The 18,440-nt window shown below is 49.5% G+C and overlaps 3 protein-coding genes across 3 annotated transcripts in view; 2 read left to right on the forward strand and 1 right to left on the reverse strand.

Annotated features, from left to right (window-relative positions):
* The window catches only part of LOC140722556 (NACHT, LRR and PYD domains-containing protein 3-like), a 36,224-nt gene extending 21,344 nt beyond the window's left edge, over positions 1–14,880 (forward strand). The window contains exons 5-14 of the mRNA XM_073037259.1: positions 882–1,053; positions 1,150–1,200; positions 5,300–7,037; positions 8,118–8,204; positions 8,360–8,530; positions 8,686–8,856; positions 9,012–9,182; positions 13,490–13,660; positions 13,816–13,983; positions 14,148–14,880. Coding sequence (XP_072893360.1) covers positions 882–1,053; positions 1,150–1,200; positions 5,300–7,037; positions 8,118–8,204; positions 8,360–8,530; positions 8,686–8,856; positions 9,012–9,182; positions 13,490–13,660; positions 13,816–13,983; positions 14,148–14,250 — 3,003 coding nt within the window. The 3' untranslated portion in view covers positions 14,251–14,880. The remainder of the gene's footprint in view (positions 1–881; positions 1,054–1,149; positions 1,201–5,299; positions 7,038–8,117; positions 8,205–8,359; positions 8,531–8,685; positions 8,857–9,011; positions 9,183–13,489; positions 13,661–13,815; positions 13,984–14,147) is intronic.
* LOC140722572 (uncharacterized) overlaps positions 1–18,440 on the forward strand; it is a 175,586-nt gene that overhangs the window by 120,754 nt on the left and 36,392 nt on the right. The window lies entirely within an intron of this gene.
* Positions 1–18,440, reverse strand: part of LOC140722565 (NACHT, LRR and PYD domains-containing protein 3-like) — an 883,504-nt gene that overhangs the window by 70,088 nt on the left and 794,976 nt on the right. The gene's annotated exons all lie outside the window — the stretch shown is intronic.

Raw genomic sequence — 18,440 nt, forward strand, 5'->3', positions numbered from 1 at the left:
ATTTTCACACATCACAGGACTGATGGGTGTCGGGACTCTCACTCATCGGATAATAGAGCATAACAACAAATCAGAAATAAATATATATAATTCTTAAAGCTGTGAATCTGAAGGAATGATTGAAAGAGTTGTAAATACCCCTGCTGCAGCTCAATGTTCAGAGCGAGGGGAGTAGGCAACAGTTCTATGATGTTGCAATAAACGAGCTTAAATGGAAATACGGTAGGAATTTTTATTTCGGGAAGAGTGTACAGTGTGACGGCAGGATTCAGTAAGAACCGGGGCATTACGACTGGATGTCACAGGAGCTCGAGTGTGTTCTGTTCTGGGTGGAGATCATTCTGTTACAATCTGTAACTGCAAACAGTGTGGATTGGGGAATACTGCCATGTTGTAATGTGTAATCACTGAATAAACCTCCACTGGAAAAGGCAAAGGAAAGGCATCAGGAGTCAGCCAGTAATCTGCTGTCATGTTGGACATGGGCGGACTGAGGAGATGAATCACATAATCTTTTCTGCAACTTCTCTGAGACTGTTCACTCTGTTATAAAAACCCTGCTGACTTCTTTCTTCATCTGTGATCAATATTTTCTGATTCTGTTTTACACCGTCAAATCCGGTGAGGAATTATTTATGGATTTGGAGCCACGTCAATGAAGCGGTCACAGACCAGCCAGGATCTCATTGACTGGTGGACCAGGTTCACGGTGAATGTCCCTCCGTGTGCTCTGCACTCAGAATGTACAGTCCATGTCCAGACAGGATCAGCACCCGTCCGGGTGACTGCTCAGTGTGATCCCGTTACAGAGCACATCATTTACTTCTCATTCTCTGTGTGAATCTGTCGGTCCCCAATATGTTCACTGTTACTCTTCACAGAAAATCTCTGATCTCGCTGATAAGGGAGAGCGGGCGGACAGTTCTAAACTCCTCCTGAGCCTGGTGATGGAGAAAGGCTCCCGCGCCCGGAGGGTGATGTGGGAAACCTTTGTGAAAATGTGGATTGGTGTCCCAGAGTTGGACAAAATACTGAAAGAAATACAGGAACATGGTGAGATATCAGATATTAATTTACTTTTGGATTCAAATATTACATACTTAAAATTTGAGGAATTGAAACGTGTAAAATTATTTTAAATCTGAACAGGTTGTGTTCCGGTCCATCAACCCTTACCGGAGATTCCCAGGGAGCTGAAAGGTAAATGAAGAAACCGCTGTTTCCATCAATGGTTGATGTTGTGTAGGGACCTATCGTTGCTGAGCCAGGAGGATTTGATCAGGTAAATGTTCCACCGTGTCACAACACACAGTGAGACACATGGAAAAATGTTTGCTGGAGGGAGAGTTTTCACAGGACATTATGAGGAAGCACGCAGAGAGTTGGGGGCGTTGCTGAAAGGGATCACTCCTCTCTGGGTCCTGCAAAGACAGGTCCCCCTACCGGGGTCAGAATGGAGAAGAGGGCAATCTGAGGAGCGAAACTATGGGAAATTTCTCACTCTGAAAAATGAAATAATATCCCTACCACCCAACCCAACACCCTCATCCTGAACCACATTTCTAAACTCCCTCAGATCCTACAGGTTATCATTTTTTAGAATTGGGAATCCATTGAAGTTATCGTCACAGAATAAGCATGACAACATCCATTTAATGAGAAAAGCAGTTAACACCCCAACTAGTCTGTTTAATCCCAGAGCAGCATATGAACCCCACTCGCTCCACCTTTGCAACCCCTTAGTGCAAACTCTGCTAAAATTATCCAGCTCAATTTCCCACTCAGTAATCCTGGAATTCCATCAGGAAACAATGTTAGTGAGGGGGAGATCAGAGACTAAATCCTCAGCTGAAATTCATGTGTGTCTGTGTTGTGTGGACACTGTGGAAGGGTAAGAGATGGGAATTAGGACAGAGAAACCGAGGGTTGTGGGATCGCGGCAAGAAAGGTGGAAAGGACTGAAAATATCTATAAATAATATTGTAATTAATTAAATTGTGACCGTCTGGATAGGAAACTCACTACATCCGTAAGCCCATTGTGTCGGTGAAAATGGAGCCCGGGTCAGTCCATGGGCTCAAGAGAGTGTAAGGTTTCATCATCGCAGACTGAGTTGGATCACTCAACTGCACATTTAACAGAGGAGAGGGTGAAGGAAAGACAGACATCGTAAAAATTATTAATCTCACAGTAGCCCATGCTTTAACTGATTACTCGAAGCCCTTGAACAGAAATATAAGGCCACAACGTTCATTCAGCCTGTCTCATTTCCAAGAACAAATTCCAAGGACGTTAATTTTCAAATGGTAACAGAGGGTGTTTTCAAGCTGTTCACGCCTCTGTCATCTGTTATTGCTTTCACCACTGACAGGGTCCTGACACACTGTGAGATCCCAGACACACCTGGCAGTGTCCTGGCACACAGTGAGACCCTACACAACCCTGACAGTGTTCTGACACGCGGTGAGCCTCCACACATGGCTGACAGGATACTGATACACTGTGAGACACCACACACTCCTGACAGAGTCCTGAAAACTGTGAGACACCACACACACCGGGCAGGGTCCTGACACACTGTGAGATGTCACAGAGACCTGACACTCTGTGAGACCCAACACACCACCGACAGTGTCCTGGCACATGGTGAGACCCCCCACACGCCGGGCAGGGTCCTGAGACACTATGAAACCCCACACACCCCTATCAGTGTCAGGAAACACTGTGGGACCCCTCACACCTCTAACAGGGTCCTGACACAGTGTGAGACACCACCAACCCCTGAAAGGGTCCTGACACACTGTGAGACACCACACACACCTGATATGATTCAGATACACTGTGAGACCACACACGCCCGTAACAAGGTTCTGATACACAGTGAGACCCCAGACACCTCTGACAGTATCCGGACACTGTGAGACCATACACACCCCTGACAGGATCCTGAAACACTGTGAGACCCCACACACGCCTGACAGGGTCCTGACACACTGCGAAACTCCACACATCCCTGACAGGGTCCTGACACACTGTGAGACCCCACACACCCCTGACAGGGTCCTGACACACTGTGAGACCCCACACACCCCTGACAGGGTCTTGACACACTGTGAGACTCCACACCCACCCTAACAGTGTTGGGAAACATTGTGAGACCCCACACATGCCTAACATGGTCCAGAAAACTGTGAGACACTACACACCCTTAACAGGGTCCTGACACAATGTGCGACCCCACACCCTTGATAGGATCCAGATACACTGTGAGACCCCACACACCTGTAACAGGGTTCTGATATGCAGTGAGACCCCACACTCCTCTGACAGTATCCTGGCACACTGTAAGACACTTTCAGACACCACAAACACCGGGCAGGTTCTTGACACAGTGAGAGACCGCACACACTCCTGCCAGGGTCCTGACACACGGTGAGAACCCAGACACTAATGACAGGGTCCTGAAACACTGTGAATTCACACACACACCTGGCAGGGTCCTGACACACAGTGAAACCCCACACACCCCTGACAGGGTCCTGACACACTGTGAGATCCCACACACCCCTGACAGGGTACTGACACACTGTGAGGCCCCACACACCCCTGACAGGGTCCTGACACTCTGTGAGACTCCACACACCCCTGACAGGGACCTGACACACTGTGAGACCCCACACACCCCTGTCAGGGTCCTGACACACAGTGAGACCCCACACATACCAGACAGGGTCCTGACACACTGTGAGACCCACACATACCAGACAGGGTCCTGACACTCTGTGAGACTCCACACACCACTGACAAGCTCCTGACACACTGTGAGATCCCACACACCCCTGACAGGGTCCTGACACACTGTGAGATCCCACACACCACTGACAGGGTCCTGACACACTGTGAGATCCCACACACCCCTAACAGGGTCCTGACACACTGTGAGACTCCACACCCACCAGACAGGGTCCTGACACACGGTGAGACTCCACACACACCTGACAGGGTACTGACACACTGTGAGACCCCACACACCCCTGTCAGGGTCCTGACACACAGTGAGACCCCACACATACCAGACAGGGTCCTGACACACTGTGAGACCCACACATACCAGACAGGGTCCTGACACACTGTGAGACTCCACACACACCAGACAGGGTCCTGACACACTGTGAGATCCCACACACCCCTAACAGGATCCTGACACACTGTGAGACCCCACACATACCAGACAGGGTCCGGACACACTGTGAGACCCCACACACACCTGACAGGGTCCGGACAGGCTGTGAGACCCCACACATACCAGACAGGGTCCTGACACACTGTGAGACCCCACACACCCCTGACACGGTCCGGACACACTGTGAGACCCCACACGCCTGACAGGGTCCTGACACACTGTGAGACCCCACACACCCCTGACAGGGTCCTGACACACTGAGAGACCCCACACACCCTTGACAGGGTCCTGACACAGTGTGAGATCCCACACACCCCTGACAGTGTCGGGAAACACTGTGAGATCCCACGCACCCGTAACAGAGTCCTGACACAGTGTGAGATCCCACACACCCCTGACAGGGTCCTGACACAGTGTGAGACCCCACACACGCCTGACAGGGCCCGGACACACTGAGAGACCCCACACAACCCTAACAGGTTCCTGACACAGTATGAAATCCTACACACCCCTTTCACGCTGTGAGAATCCACACATCCCGACAGTATGCTGACACACTGTGAGAGCCAGGCACATTGCAAGACCCCACACACCCATGAAAGGGTTCGAACACATTTTGAGATCCCGCACACCCCAACCAGCCACCCACAGTGCATGTGCTGATCAGCAAATCTGCCTCTGCATTTTGAATCAGTGATGCTAAGAGGGGGAAGTTGTGATTCCCTGACCTGTTCCTTTGGTAGCATTCCCACTACCCTCTTTGCTATGTCTATACACCACATCAACACAGGGGATTAAAAGTTTCTTCCACAGGAATAATGATATCTGTGGCAGTAGTGGGATGTTGTCCAGTACGGGACAGTCGGGCATCAGTAAACTACCAGGGAAATACTCACCTTCACTGCACAATTAATGTGGAAATGTGATCATCTGGTGTTTATCTAGACCAGGCCTCTCTGTCCAGTCAGGGGTCTTTTAATCAAATTTACTTTACTGTACGAACATCCATTGATGAATCCATTAATGCCATGGGTTTGAGATAACTCTCGTGTGCTTAGATACTGAGTTCTGAGTTGAGGCATCTAACAGTTTGTCTGCTGTCTGTTCCCATTGAAGATGTTCAACAGAAACACAAGGAGACTCTGCGGGCACAAACTGAAACACTGAGAGTGAACACGATCCTGATGAGGGAGAAGGTGAAGGTTTTCCAGCTGGTTGATCGATACGCTGAGCTCACGGTCATTTCTACTGTTCGAGATCGAAGACTGGTGGAACATGAGCTGCTGGCAAGAGGCAGAGACAACGATGAGTGGAGACAGAACCATCTCCGCGGAAAGCTGGAAAAAATCCGGACTGATCAGTTATTCCAGAGCAGCTTTACCCGGAGTAAATCCAAATCTGGGAGTTCGACAGCAATGGCTGGAGAACCGGGGATTGGGAAAACAACAATGGTACAAAAGATTGTTTATGACTGGGCCGCGGGGGAAATATACCAACAGTTCCAGTTTGTATTCAGTTTCAAATTCCGGGATTTAAACTCCATTAACTGTAGAATAAACCTGAAGGAACTGATTCTAGATCAGTATCCTTACTTTGGGAATATCCTGAGAGACGTCTGGAAGAACCCAGAGGGATTGTTGTTTATATTTGATGGTTTGGATGAATTCAATGACAAAATTGTTTTTACTGACAGTCAAAGAGACACAGAACCTCGGTCCACATGCACAGATCCTGATTTCAAGTGCAAGGTGTCTGACATTGTGTACAGTTTAATCCAGCACAAGCTGCTCCCAGGGTGTTCAGTGCTGGTGACCACCCGTCCCATTGCATTACATTTATTGGAAAAGGCTGAGATCAGTGTCTGGGCTGAAATCCTGGGATTCGTTGGTGAGAAAAGGAAGGAATACTTCATCAAACATTTTGAAGATCAGACGGTGGCGGCAGCTGTTTTCAAACACGTGAACGAGAACGAGATCCTGTACACCATGAGCTACAACCCCTCCTACTGCTGGATCCTCGCTCTGGCACTGGGCCCCTTCTTCACACAAAGAGTCAAGGACTCACACCGAGTTCCCAAGACCATCACCCAACTGTACTCCTATTATATTTACAATATCCTAAGAAACCACGGCCGTGAGATTGAGAGCCCCCGTGATGTGTTACTCAGGGTTGGTCAGATGGCCTTCAGAGGAGTGTCCCAGAGGAAGGTTGTGTTTACAGATGGAGATTTGATCAAGTACAATCTGCAGCCTTCCCAGTTCCTGTCCGGGTTCCTGATGGAGCTTTTGGAGAGAGAGGATTCGGCCCGGAGCGTGGTGTACACATTCCCACACCTCACCATCCAAGAGTTTGTAGCTGCAGTCGCACAATTCTTGATTTCAGATGGCAGAGATATTATGAAACTCCTCACTGAAGCTCACTACACGACAGATGGTCGATTTGAGGTATTTCTCCGTTTTGTTGCTGGTCTCTCCAACCCAATGACAGCTCGAGGCCTGGAGGAGTTTCTGGGTCCATTTCCTCATCAAACAACCTGCCGGGTGATTGACTGGATGATGGAGGAGATTAAACGCCAGAGTGGAAACACGGGGAGTGAAGCTGGTAAAAGGAGCCTCCTGAACACATTGCACTACCTGTTTGAGTCTCAGAATCGTGGACTGGCTCAGGCCGCACTGGGATCTGTGGAAACACTTTCATTCAGTGGAATGACACTGACCCCGATTGACTGCGCGGTCCTGTCTCATGTCATCGGACTCTGTGATACAATAAAACACCTCGACCTGGTGAACTGCCACATTCAGTGCGAAGGAATCCAGCGGCTGGGACCCGGGCTGCACAAGTGCCAGGAGTTGAGGTAACTTGATTTATCTCTCACTCTGAACTGTGAAACTGTTCCATTATGTTGTTTCAATGTAAAGGGATTTGCTTAAAACTGCAGTAATTCAGATTGTGAAGAATGGTGACAAATGACCCAGGGATCCGTCAGTAATTCCCCAAGGACGGGAGGGTTCTGTGGTTCCTTGTGAAGGGATGTTGGAGACTTCATCAGATCAGTGAACATCGGCCATTGGTTTAATGGCAGTAAATCACAGGAATGGCTGTGTTTCTTGCTGTCTGTGACACATCCATTGACAATGTTCCTTCTCACTGTTACTAACACCCAGACCGATACTGACTGCAGCAGGTGGGTCAGAGTTTCCCACGCGCTTCCCGGTGACGGACAAGAGACCGTCAGCAGACTGTCCCAGTGAGAAGGAAAGAAATACCATCGTGAGATTGTCCTCCCTTGCCCTTCCCCGTGTGTGACTATCACCATCAGTCCACCTGTGTGACTGTGCTCACTATCAGATACCCAGACCCCATGGGCGCATCTCCTCTCCCGATTGTGGGTCTCAGTTCAGACACACCCCTCCCTTGCAATCTATTTCTGGATCTTCTTATCCTATTGGATTATCTTTTCCCATCGGTATACTGCTGCGGGACTTCTCATCCTCATTCCTCTTCCTCCTGAGTGTCTTCTAATCCTCATCCCCCTTCCTCCTGCAGATTCTGTCTTCCCATCCCTTTTCCTCAGGTGGGGAATCTTCCACCGTCTCCTATCGACATTTCCATATTCACAACTCTTCCTCACTGTGGGACTTTCTCCCATCCTTCATCTCTGCCCCTCCCGACCCTCTCACGTCAGGAACACTTTTCTAACCATCAGGGAAAGAGACAGAATATGTGCAGATTACAGGGTCACACCAACAAACTAAATTACTGACATTCGGTGAATTCGCTGGAGCTGGACAGTGAGGGACATTGACAGTGATGGGAACCTCGATCAGTGATTTACTGAAGGGATTAATGTTTCCTGAAATATCCGAGTGAGAGAAATTCCCTCAGACCCATGGTTTGAATCACTTTGTTAATCAATCTGTCTGTTTGTGTTTAGACTTGGGGAGAATGAACTGGGAGATTCGGGAGTGAAACTGGTGTCTGTGGCTCTGAGGAATGCGGAGTGTAAAATACAGAAACTGTGGTAAGTACCAGACTGTTGGAGTTTGTGTTTACAATCACTGGGTGTCTGACACTGAACATTAATGTGATCAGTAATTGTGTTACCAATAAACACTGGGGATCTGTACCATCTCCTGTCTCTCTGTGTCCTTCACCCTCACTCTCTCTCATCTCCAGGCTCTGGGATGTCAGTCTCACATATTCTGGTGCCGAGGATCTCGCTTCCGCTCTCAGTACGAACACATCACTGACGGAGCTGGACATGAGTGAGAATGAACTGGGAGATTCAGGAGTGAAACTGGTGTCTGCGGCTCTGAGGAACCTGGAGTGTAAAATACAGACACTGGAGTAAGTACCAGACTGTGGGAGATTGTGTTTATAGTCACTGGGTGTCTGACACTGAACACTAATGTGAACAGCAATTGTATTACTAATAAACACTGGGGATTTGTACCGTCTCCTGTCTCTCTGTGTCCTTCACCAACACTCTCTCTCATCGCCAGGATGATCGATGTCGGTCTCACAGATTCTGGTGCCGAGGATCTCGTCTCCGCTCTCAGTACAAACACATCACTGATGGAGCTGAACCTGAGTAATAATGACCTGGGAGATTCAGGAGTGAAACTGGTGTCTGCGGCTCTGAGGAACCCGGAGTGTAAAATACAGAAACTGGGGTAAGTACCAGACTGTGGGAGATTGTGTTTACAGTCACTGGGTGTCTGACACTGAACATTAATGTGATCAGTAATTGTGTTACTGATAAACACTGGGGATTTGTACCATCTCCTGTCTCTCTGTGTCCTTCACCCTCACTCTCTCTCATCTCCAGGCTGATCGATGTCGGTCTCACAGATTCTGGTGCCGAGGATCTCGCCTCCGCTCTCAGTACGAACCCATTACTGACGGGGCTGGACCTGAGTGAGAATAAACTGGGAGATGCAGGAGTGAAAATTGTGTCTGTGGCTCTGAGGAACCCGGAGTGTAAAATACAGAAACTACGGTAAGTACCAGACTGTGGGAGATTGTGTTTTCAGTCCCTGGGTGTCTGACACTGAACATTAATGTGATCAGTAGAAACGGAGAAAACCTACAGCGCAATACAGGCCCTTCGGCCCACAAAGCTGTGCTGAACATGTCCCAACCTTAAAACTAACTAGGCTTTCCTCAAAGCCCTCTATTTTTCTAAGCTCCATGTAGCCATCCAGGAGTCTCTTAAAGACCCTATCGTACCCGCCTCCACCACCACCACCGGCAGCACATTCCGCACACTCAACAATCTCTACGTAAAAAAACTTACCCCTGACATCTCCTTAAAACTAAGCCTTCTCATGCAAGTCATTTTTGCCCTGGGAAAAAGCCACGGACTACCCACACAATCAATACCTCTCATCATCTTATACACCTCTATCGGGTCACCTCACATCCTCCGTAACTCCAAGGAAAAAACCCGAGTTCTCTCAACCTATTCTCATAAGGCATGCTCCCCAATCCAGGCAACATCCTTGGAAACACAAAGCACACTGCAGATGCTGTGGTCAAATCAACACGTACAAACAAGCTGGATGAACTCAGCAGGTCAGGTAGCATCCGTTGAAAGGAGCAGCTAACGTTTCGGGCCTGTTGATTTATCCTTGAAAATCTTCTCTGCACCATTTCTGTGGTTTTCTTCCTGTAGTGAGGCGACCAGAACTGAGCACAATACTCCAAGTGGGGTCTGACCAGGGTCCTATATAGCTGCAACATTACCTCTCGGCTCTTGAACTCAATCCCACGGCTGATGAAGGCCAATGCACCGTATGCCTTCTTAACCACAGAGTCAACCTGCGTAGCAGCTTTGGGTGACCTATGAACTGGGACCCCAGGATCCCTCTGATCCTCTACACTGCCGAGACTTACCATAAATACCATATTCTTCCATCATACTTGACCTGCCAAAATGAAACACCTCACACTTATCTTGGTTGAACTCCATGGGCAACTTCTCAGCCCAGTTTTGCATTTTATCAATGTCCCGTTGTAACTTCTGATAGCTTTCCACATTGTCCATAACACTCCCAACCTTAGTGTCATCAGCAAACTTACTAACCCATCCCTCCACTTCCTTATCCAGGTCATTTATAAAAATCACAAAGACTAGGGTCCCAGAACAGATCCCTGAGGCACTCCACTGGTCACCGGTCTCCATGCAGAATATGACCTGTCTACAACCACTTTGCCTTCTGTGGGCAAGCCAGTTCTGGATCCACAAAGCAATGTCCCCTTGGATCCCATGCCTCCTTACTTTCTCAATAAGCCTTGCATGGGGTACCTTATCAAATCCTTGCTGAAATCCATATACACTACATCCACTGCTCTACCTTCATCAATGTGCTTAGTCACATCCTCAAAAAAATTCAGTCAGGCTCGTAAAGCACAACCTGCCTTTGACAAAGCCATGCTGACTATTCCTAATCATATTTTGCCTCTCCAGATGTTCATAAATCCTACCTCTCAGGATCTTATCCATCAACTTACCAACCACTGAAGTAAGACTCACTAGCCTATAATTTCCTGGGCTATCCCTACTCCTTTTCTTGAATAAGGGAACAACATCCACAAACCTCCAATCCTCCGCATCCTCTCCCGTCCTCATTGATGATGCAAAGATCATTGCCAGAGGCTCAGCAATCTCCTCCCTCGCCTCCCACAGTAGCCTGGGGTACATCCCGCCATGTCCTGGTGACATATCCGACTTGATGCTTTCCAAAAGCTCCAGCACATCCTCTTTCTTAATATCTACATTCTCAAGCTTTTCAGTCTGCTGCAAGTCACCCCTACAATCGCCAAGATCCGTTTCCGTCATGAATACTGAAGCAAATGCTTCTTTAAATACCTTCACTATTTCCTCCGGTTCCATACGCAGTTTCTCATTGTCACACTTGATTGGTCCTATTCTCTCACATCTTATCCTTTTGCTCTTCGCGTACTTGCAGAATGCCTTGGGGTTTTCCTTAATCCTGTCCGCTAAGGCCTTCTCGTGGCCCATTCTAGCTCTCCTAATTTCATTCTTAAGCTTCTTCCTGCTTGCCTTATAATCTTCCAGATTCATATCATTACCTAGTTTTTTGAACTTTTCGTAAGCCCTTCTTTTCTCGACTAGATTTACAACAGCCTTTGTGCACCATGGGTCTTGTACACGACCATCCTTTCCATGTCTCATTGGAATGTACCGACTCAGAACCCCACGCAAATATCCCCTGAACATTTTCTACATTTCTTCGGTACATTTCCCTGAGAACATCTGCTTCCAAATTATGCTTGCAAGTTCCAACCTGATAGCCTCATAGTTCCCCTTACTCCAATTAAAGGTTTCCCTATCTTGACTGATCCTATCCCTCTCCAATGCTATGGTAAAAGAGATAGAATTGTGATCACTATCTCCAAAATGCTCTCCCTATGAGAGACCTGACACCTGACCAGGTTCATTTCCCAATACCAGATCAAGTGCAGCCTCTCTTCTTGTAGGCTTATCTACACACTGTGTCAGGAAACCTACCTGAACAGACCTAACAAACTCCACCTCATCTAAACCCCTAACTCTAGGGAGATGTCAATCAATATTTGGGAGATTAAAATCTCACACTTCAACAACCCTGTTATTATTACTCCTTTCCAGAATCTGACTCCGTATCTGCTCCTCGATGCCCCTGTTACTGTTGGGTGGTCTATACAAAACACCCAGTAGAGTTATTGACCCCTTCCTGTTCCTAACTTCCACCCACAGAGACTCCATAGACAACCCCCCCATGACGTCCTCCTTTTCTGCAGCCGTGACACTATCTCTGATCAACAGTGTCACAACCCCACCTCTTTTGCTTCCTTCCCTGTCCGTCCCGAAACATCTAAAACCCGGCACTTGAAGTAACCATTCCTGCCCCTGCACCCTCCAAGTCTCTGTAATGGCCACAACATCATATCTCCAAGTGCTGATCCACGCTCTAAGCTCACCTGCTTTGTTCATAATACTCCTTGCATTAAAATAGACACATCTCAAACCATTGGACCGAGCGCGTCCATTCTATATCACCTGTCTATCCTCCCTTTCGCACTGTCTCCAAATTTTCTCCATTAGTGAGCCAACCTCCCTCTCCTCCAACACATCAGTTCGGTTCCTACCCCCCAGCAATTCTAGTTTAAACTCTTCCCAGTAGCTTTAGCAAACCTCCCTGCCGGGATATTGGTCCCCCTGGTAATCAATTGCAATCCGTCCTATTTGTACAGGTCACACCAACTCCAAAAGAGGTCCCATTGATCCAGAAATCTGAATCCCTGCCTCCAGCTCCAATCCCTCAGCCACGCATTTATCCTCCACCTCATTCTATTTCCATTCTCACTGCCACATGGCACAGGCAGTAATCCCAAGATTACTACCTTTACGGTCCTGCTTCTCAATTTACTTCCTAACACCCTGTAGTCTGTTTTCAGAAATTCTTCCCTTTTTCTTTACCAATATGTACCACGACCTCTGGCTGTTCTCCCTCCCACTCCAGGATAACTTGGACGCGATCTGAAACATACCAGACTCTGGCACCTGGGAGGCAAACTACTATTCGCGTTTCTTTCCTGCGTTCACAGAATCACCTATCTGAACCCCTAACTATAGAGTCCCCTATCACTGCTGCCATCCTCTTCCTCCAGGGAGGCCGTCCCCCCCTTCAGCAGTACTCAAACAGGAGCACTTATTGTCAAGGGGGACAGCCACAGGGGTACTCTCTAGTACCTGCTTCATGCCCTTCACTCACCTGACTGTGACCCACTTCTTCAGTCTCCCGTGGCCCCGGTGTGACCACCTGCCTGTAACTCCTCTCTATCACCTCCTCGCTCTCCCTGACCAGACGAAGGTCATCGAGCTGCATCTCCAGTTCCCTAACTCGGTCCCTAAGGAGCTGCAGCTCGACACACCGGGTGCAGATGTTGCCGTCCGGGAGGCTGGGAGTCTCCAGGATCTCCCACATCTGACAGCGAGCACAGAAAACCAGCCTCATACACATACTCTCTGTCTGTATTGTAAACAGATAACCTATCTCGCCTCGACCCTTTATCGTCGAAGCCCCGTTGAGCCAAAGCCTTCCTACTCTGTCTCCCGCTCCTCTGACGCTCGCTTTGTAAATCTGTCTTCCTTTTAAACTCTTTCTGCTGTTCTCACTGGCTGACTTGCACAGTCGTGCTGAAGAAAAAAATCAGTAATGGTGTAACTGATAAACACTGGGGATTTATACCGTCTCCTGTCTCTCTGTGTCCTTCACCCGCACTCTCTCTCATCTCCAGGCTGACCCATGTCAGTCTCACAGATTCTGGTACCGAAAATCTCGCCTCCGCTCTCAGTGCAAACCCATCACTGACGGAGCTGAACCTGAGTGATAATCACCTGGGCGATTCAGGAGTGAAACTGGTGTCTGCGGCTCTGAGGAACCCGGAGTGTAAAATACAGAAACTGTGGTAAGTACCAGACTGTGGGAGATTGTGTTTACCGTCACTGGGTGTCTGACAGTGAACATTAATGTGATCAGTAATTGTGTTACTGATAAACACTGGGGATTTGTACCATCTCCTGTCTCTCTGTCTCCTTCACCCTCACTCTCACTCATCTCCAGGCTGGACAATGTCGGTCTCACAGATTCTGGTGCCGAGGATCTCGTCTCCGCTCTCAGTACAAACCCATCACTGACGGTGCTGAACCTGGGATACAACTCGCTGACAGACCGATCTGTCCCCGCTATCTGCCGCCTCATACTGACCCTCCCGAGTCTGGAGTGGATCTGGTGAGTGTTTGTGTTAATGTTTAATGTGATAAAATATCAGCAGATCTACGGGTTTTCTGGTGATATTTGTCTGTGAGAGTTGTTAAAACATTAACCCCAGTCCCCTGTTACTGACACTGTTGTGTAATCTGTTTATTTCATCTTTATTCTCCCAACTGTTTCAGCCTGGGGTCGAATCAGTTCAGTGAGATCGGGGGTAAGGAACTGAGATGTCTGCAGGGAGTCAGACCCGGACTGAGAGTGATCTGTGAACATCTGAATGTGTGAACATCCCTGTCCGTGGAATGGTGGCATTTTGCCCGATTCTCCGCCCTCCCCTTTAACGCCCGCCATTACCTTTAATGGCCGCGCGCCGGATTTAGTTCCCAATGGTTTTAACGGAACCGGCTCCAGTATCGGGCTCGGTGACATCGGAAGCCGTTCCGCAGTGACCTATTTCCGCCTGTTGTCCAGCTGCCACCTGTGTGGGTTCGAGACTGCCCCAGGAAGTACAAAGACCGGAAGAGCCCGGGGTCCAGGGCTCAGTCTGGGACAGCGGTGTCCCAGGGTGGGATTATCCCGGAGAGAATCCTTTTGCTCCCTTTGCTGAGGACGGTGCATTCGGCAGTCTGGCCGATATAATGATGTTAAATGGACAAATCCCTCGGCAGTGACCCTGGATCTGCAGCGATCCCGGACACGGCCCTGAAGTGTGATTTTATAATCATCGGTTCCCCGATGCAGAGTGATGGTGAGAAACGGGACTGATTATTCAAACTGTCACTTGTTGTCGCCGGTCAGTTAATTGTGTGTGACTGTGAGTGAGTCGGGAGCAGCTTATTTATTCCCGCACGTTAGCAGCTCACACGTTGTTTAATTTACATTTGTCATGATGAAATCAATAAACCGCTGTAACTTCCTGTCCTGGTGCCGGACTCGAGTTTTATTTGAGGTTTCTGCTGCCCCCCGCACCCTGTGCACTGCAACAGTGGGTCGGAGCTCCTCACACTGACACAGTAGCGTCTCAGCTCCAGGCTGAGGGAGGTCGGACTGGCAGAGTCTGGGTGCCCAGGATCTCATCTCCACCCAACCCCGCATCAGATAAAATCGACTATAATAGAGGTGTGTCCATGAAGTCCCAAGTACAAGACGGATGGGGGATGAAATACCAGTGTTAAAGGCAGAGTGAAGTCTCTCCACATTGTCCCATCACACACTCCCGTGGTCAGACACGGTGTGAAGCTCCCTCCACACTGTCCCATCACACACTCCCGGGGTCAGACACAGAGTGAATCTCCCTCCACACTGTCCCATCACACAATCCCATCACACAATCCCAGGGTCAGACACAGAGTGAATCTCCCTCCACACTGTCCCATCACACACTCCCGGGGTCAGACACAGAGTGAAGCTCCCTCCACACCGTCCCATCACACACACACCCGGGGTCAGACACAGAGTGAATCTCCCTCCACACTGTCCCATCACACAATCCCAGGGTCAGACACAGAGTGAATCTCCCTCCACGCTGTCCCATCACACACTCCCGGGGTGAGACGAGGAGAAAATCTCCCTCCACACCGTCCCATCACACACTCACAGCGTCAGAGAGTGAATTTGCCTTCCTCTGTGCTGTCCATTTCGCCCTCTCCTGTTCTGTGGCGTGAGATTTTTTTTAAATCAAGATATACTGTATTCAAAAATAAAATTATTTACAACAAACCATTTGATGACTCTGTCCTTTACAGATGTTTCTATGCATTTCCACACTTTCAGCCACTCATGTGGCACTCTGTTGGTTCATCTTTACACACCATTGTTGAGGGGTGAACTCCCCACCACCCAATCCCACACACTCCTGCTGGAGAAGAACCCTAAACCCTGGTCCTTCCCCACTGGGCCCTTGCGGTGACTGCACCAAGTATCAGCGCGTCCCTCAGCACATACTCCTGCAACCGAGAAGGTGCCAGTCAGCAGCATTCCCCCACGGTCATCTCCGTGTGCTGGAAGACCATCAAGTTTCTGGACCTTCACCGAGTTGATGATCTACCAGCAGCACCGGATGTTGGTCTCCTTGTGCGTCCCCGGGAACAGCCCGTAGATCAGAGAGTCCTCTGTCACGCAGCTGCTGGGGATGAATCTCGACACCGTCCCTTCCACCCTTCTCCACAAACCCTCAGTGTGCAAAGAGGTGGGTCACCGACTCCTCCTCACTGCAGTCCTCCCGTGGGCAGCAGGTTGTGGAGGCGACGTCCCGGGTGTACAGGAGGGATCAGACTGGGAGGGCCCCTCTCACGGCCCGCCAGGCGAGGTCTTGCTGCCTGTTGGTGAGGTCTGGCTATGAGACATTTTGCCAAATGAACTGGATGGTCTGCTCAGGGAACCATCTCACTGTGTCCATCATGTCCTTCTCCTGCAGTGCCTGCAGGACATTACGTGCTGACCACTGCCTGATGGCCCTGTGGTCAAAGGCGTTGACCTGGAAAATCTTTTCTACGAAGGACAGACATGGCGGCAACGACCAGCTGACTGGGGTGTTGCACGGGAAAAGGACTAGACCCATCCTTCGTAGCCAGGGGGACAGGTAGAACATCGGCACAATGCGGTACTTGGTGCCCACGTACCTGGGATCCACACACAACCTGATGCATCCACACACGAAACTGGCCATCAGGGTGAGGGCGACATTGGGAACGTTCTTGCCCCCATTGTCCAGGAACTTGTGCATGACTGCCCGTCTGACTCACTCCATCCTCGATCCCCAGACGAATCTGAAGACGGTTCTGGTGATTTCCAAGCTGCAGGAGCGGGACACTGGCCACACCTGCGCCAAGTGCAGCAGCCCTGAGAGCACCTCACACCTGATGACCAGGTTCTTGCCCGTTATCGAAAGGGAGCGTCCTCAGCACAGTCCCAGTTTCTGTTTCACCTTGGCAGTCCGCTCCTGCCAGTTCTTCCTGCACGCCTCGGCCCCTCCGAACCAGATCCCCAGCACCTTCACGTGATCAGACCGGATGGCGAAGAGGACACTGGATCGGTCGGGTCAGTTGCCGAAGAGCATGGATTCGTCCTTCGTGCGGTTGACCCTGGCCCCCGACGCCAGCTCAAACTGTTCGCTGATCAGCCTGCGAACTGACCTCGGATCGGAGCAGAAGACGGTGACGTCGTCCATGTACAGGGAGGTTTTGACTTGTGCCCCTCCGCTGCCTGGCAGCGTCACCCCTCTTATGCCCTCATCCCTTCTGATGGCTTCGGCAAAGGGTTCTATGCAGCACACGACAGGGGAGAGAGGGCAGCCCTGCCTGACTCCAGACCTGATGGGGAAGCTGTCTGTTTCCCACCCGTTGACCTGGACTGCGCTACAGATGTCCGTGTAGAGCAGTTTGATCCAATTCCGGATTCCCGCCCCAAATCCCATTTTGCAGAGTACATCCGCCATGTACGTGTGCGATACCCTGTCGAAGGCTTTCTCCTGGTCCAAGGCGACCAGGCAGGCGTCCACTCCCCGCCCCCCCCCCCCCCCCCCCGTCCTGCACGTAGGCGATGGTGTCCCTCAGCTGCGCGAGGCTGTCTGAGATCTTCCTGCCCGGTACAGCACAGGTTTGGTCCTGGTGGATCACCAGCTCCAGTGCAGACTTGACCATGTTGGCGATAGCCTTGGACAGGATCTTGTAGTCCACATTCAGGAGTGAGATGGGCCTCCAATTCCCAATGTCTTCCCTCTCCCCCTTATGCTTGTAGATAGATAGATAGATAGATAGATACTTTATTCATCCCCATGGGGAAATTCAACTTTTTTTCCAATGTCCCATACACTTGTTGTAGCAAAACTAATTACATACAATACTTAACTCAGTAAAAAAATATGATATGCATCTAAATCACTATCTCTAAAAGCATTAATAATAGCTTTTAAAAAGTTCTTAAGTCCTGGCGGTAGAATTGTAAAGCCTAATGGCATTGGGGAGTATTGACCTCTTCATCCTGTCTGAGGAGCATTGCATCGATAGTAACCTGTCGCTGAAACTGCTTCTCTGTCTCTGGATGGTGCTATGTAGAGGATGTTCAGAGTTATCCATAATTGACCGTAGCCTACTCAGCGCCCTTCGTTCAGCTACCGATGTTAAACTCTCCAGTACTTTGCCCACGACAGAGCCCGCCTTCCTTACCAGCTTATTAAGACGTGAGGCGTCCCTCTTCTTAATGCTTCCTCCCCAACACGCCACCACAAAGAAGAGGGCGCACTCCACAACTGACCTATAGAACATCTTCAGCATCTCACTACAGACATTGAATGACGCCAACCTTCTTAGGAAGTACAGTCGACTCTGTGCCTTCCTGCACAAGGCATCTGTGTTGGCAGTCCAGTCTAGCTTCTCGTCTAACTGTACTCCCAGATACTTGTAGGTCTTAACCTGCTCCACACATTCTCCGTTAATGATCACTGGCTCCATATGAGGCCTAGATCTCCTAAAGTC

Source organism: Hemitrygon akajei, unplaced genomic scaffold (genome assembly GCF_048418815.1).
Source record: "Hemitrygon akajei unplaced genomic scaffold, sHemAka1.3 Scf000080, whole genome shotgun sequence".
In the NCBI taxonomy this organism is placed as follows: domain Eukaryota; kingdom Metazoa; phylum Chordata; class Chondrichthyes; order Myliobatiformes; family Dasyatidae; genus Hemitrygon; species Hemitrygon akajei.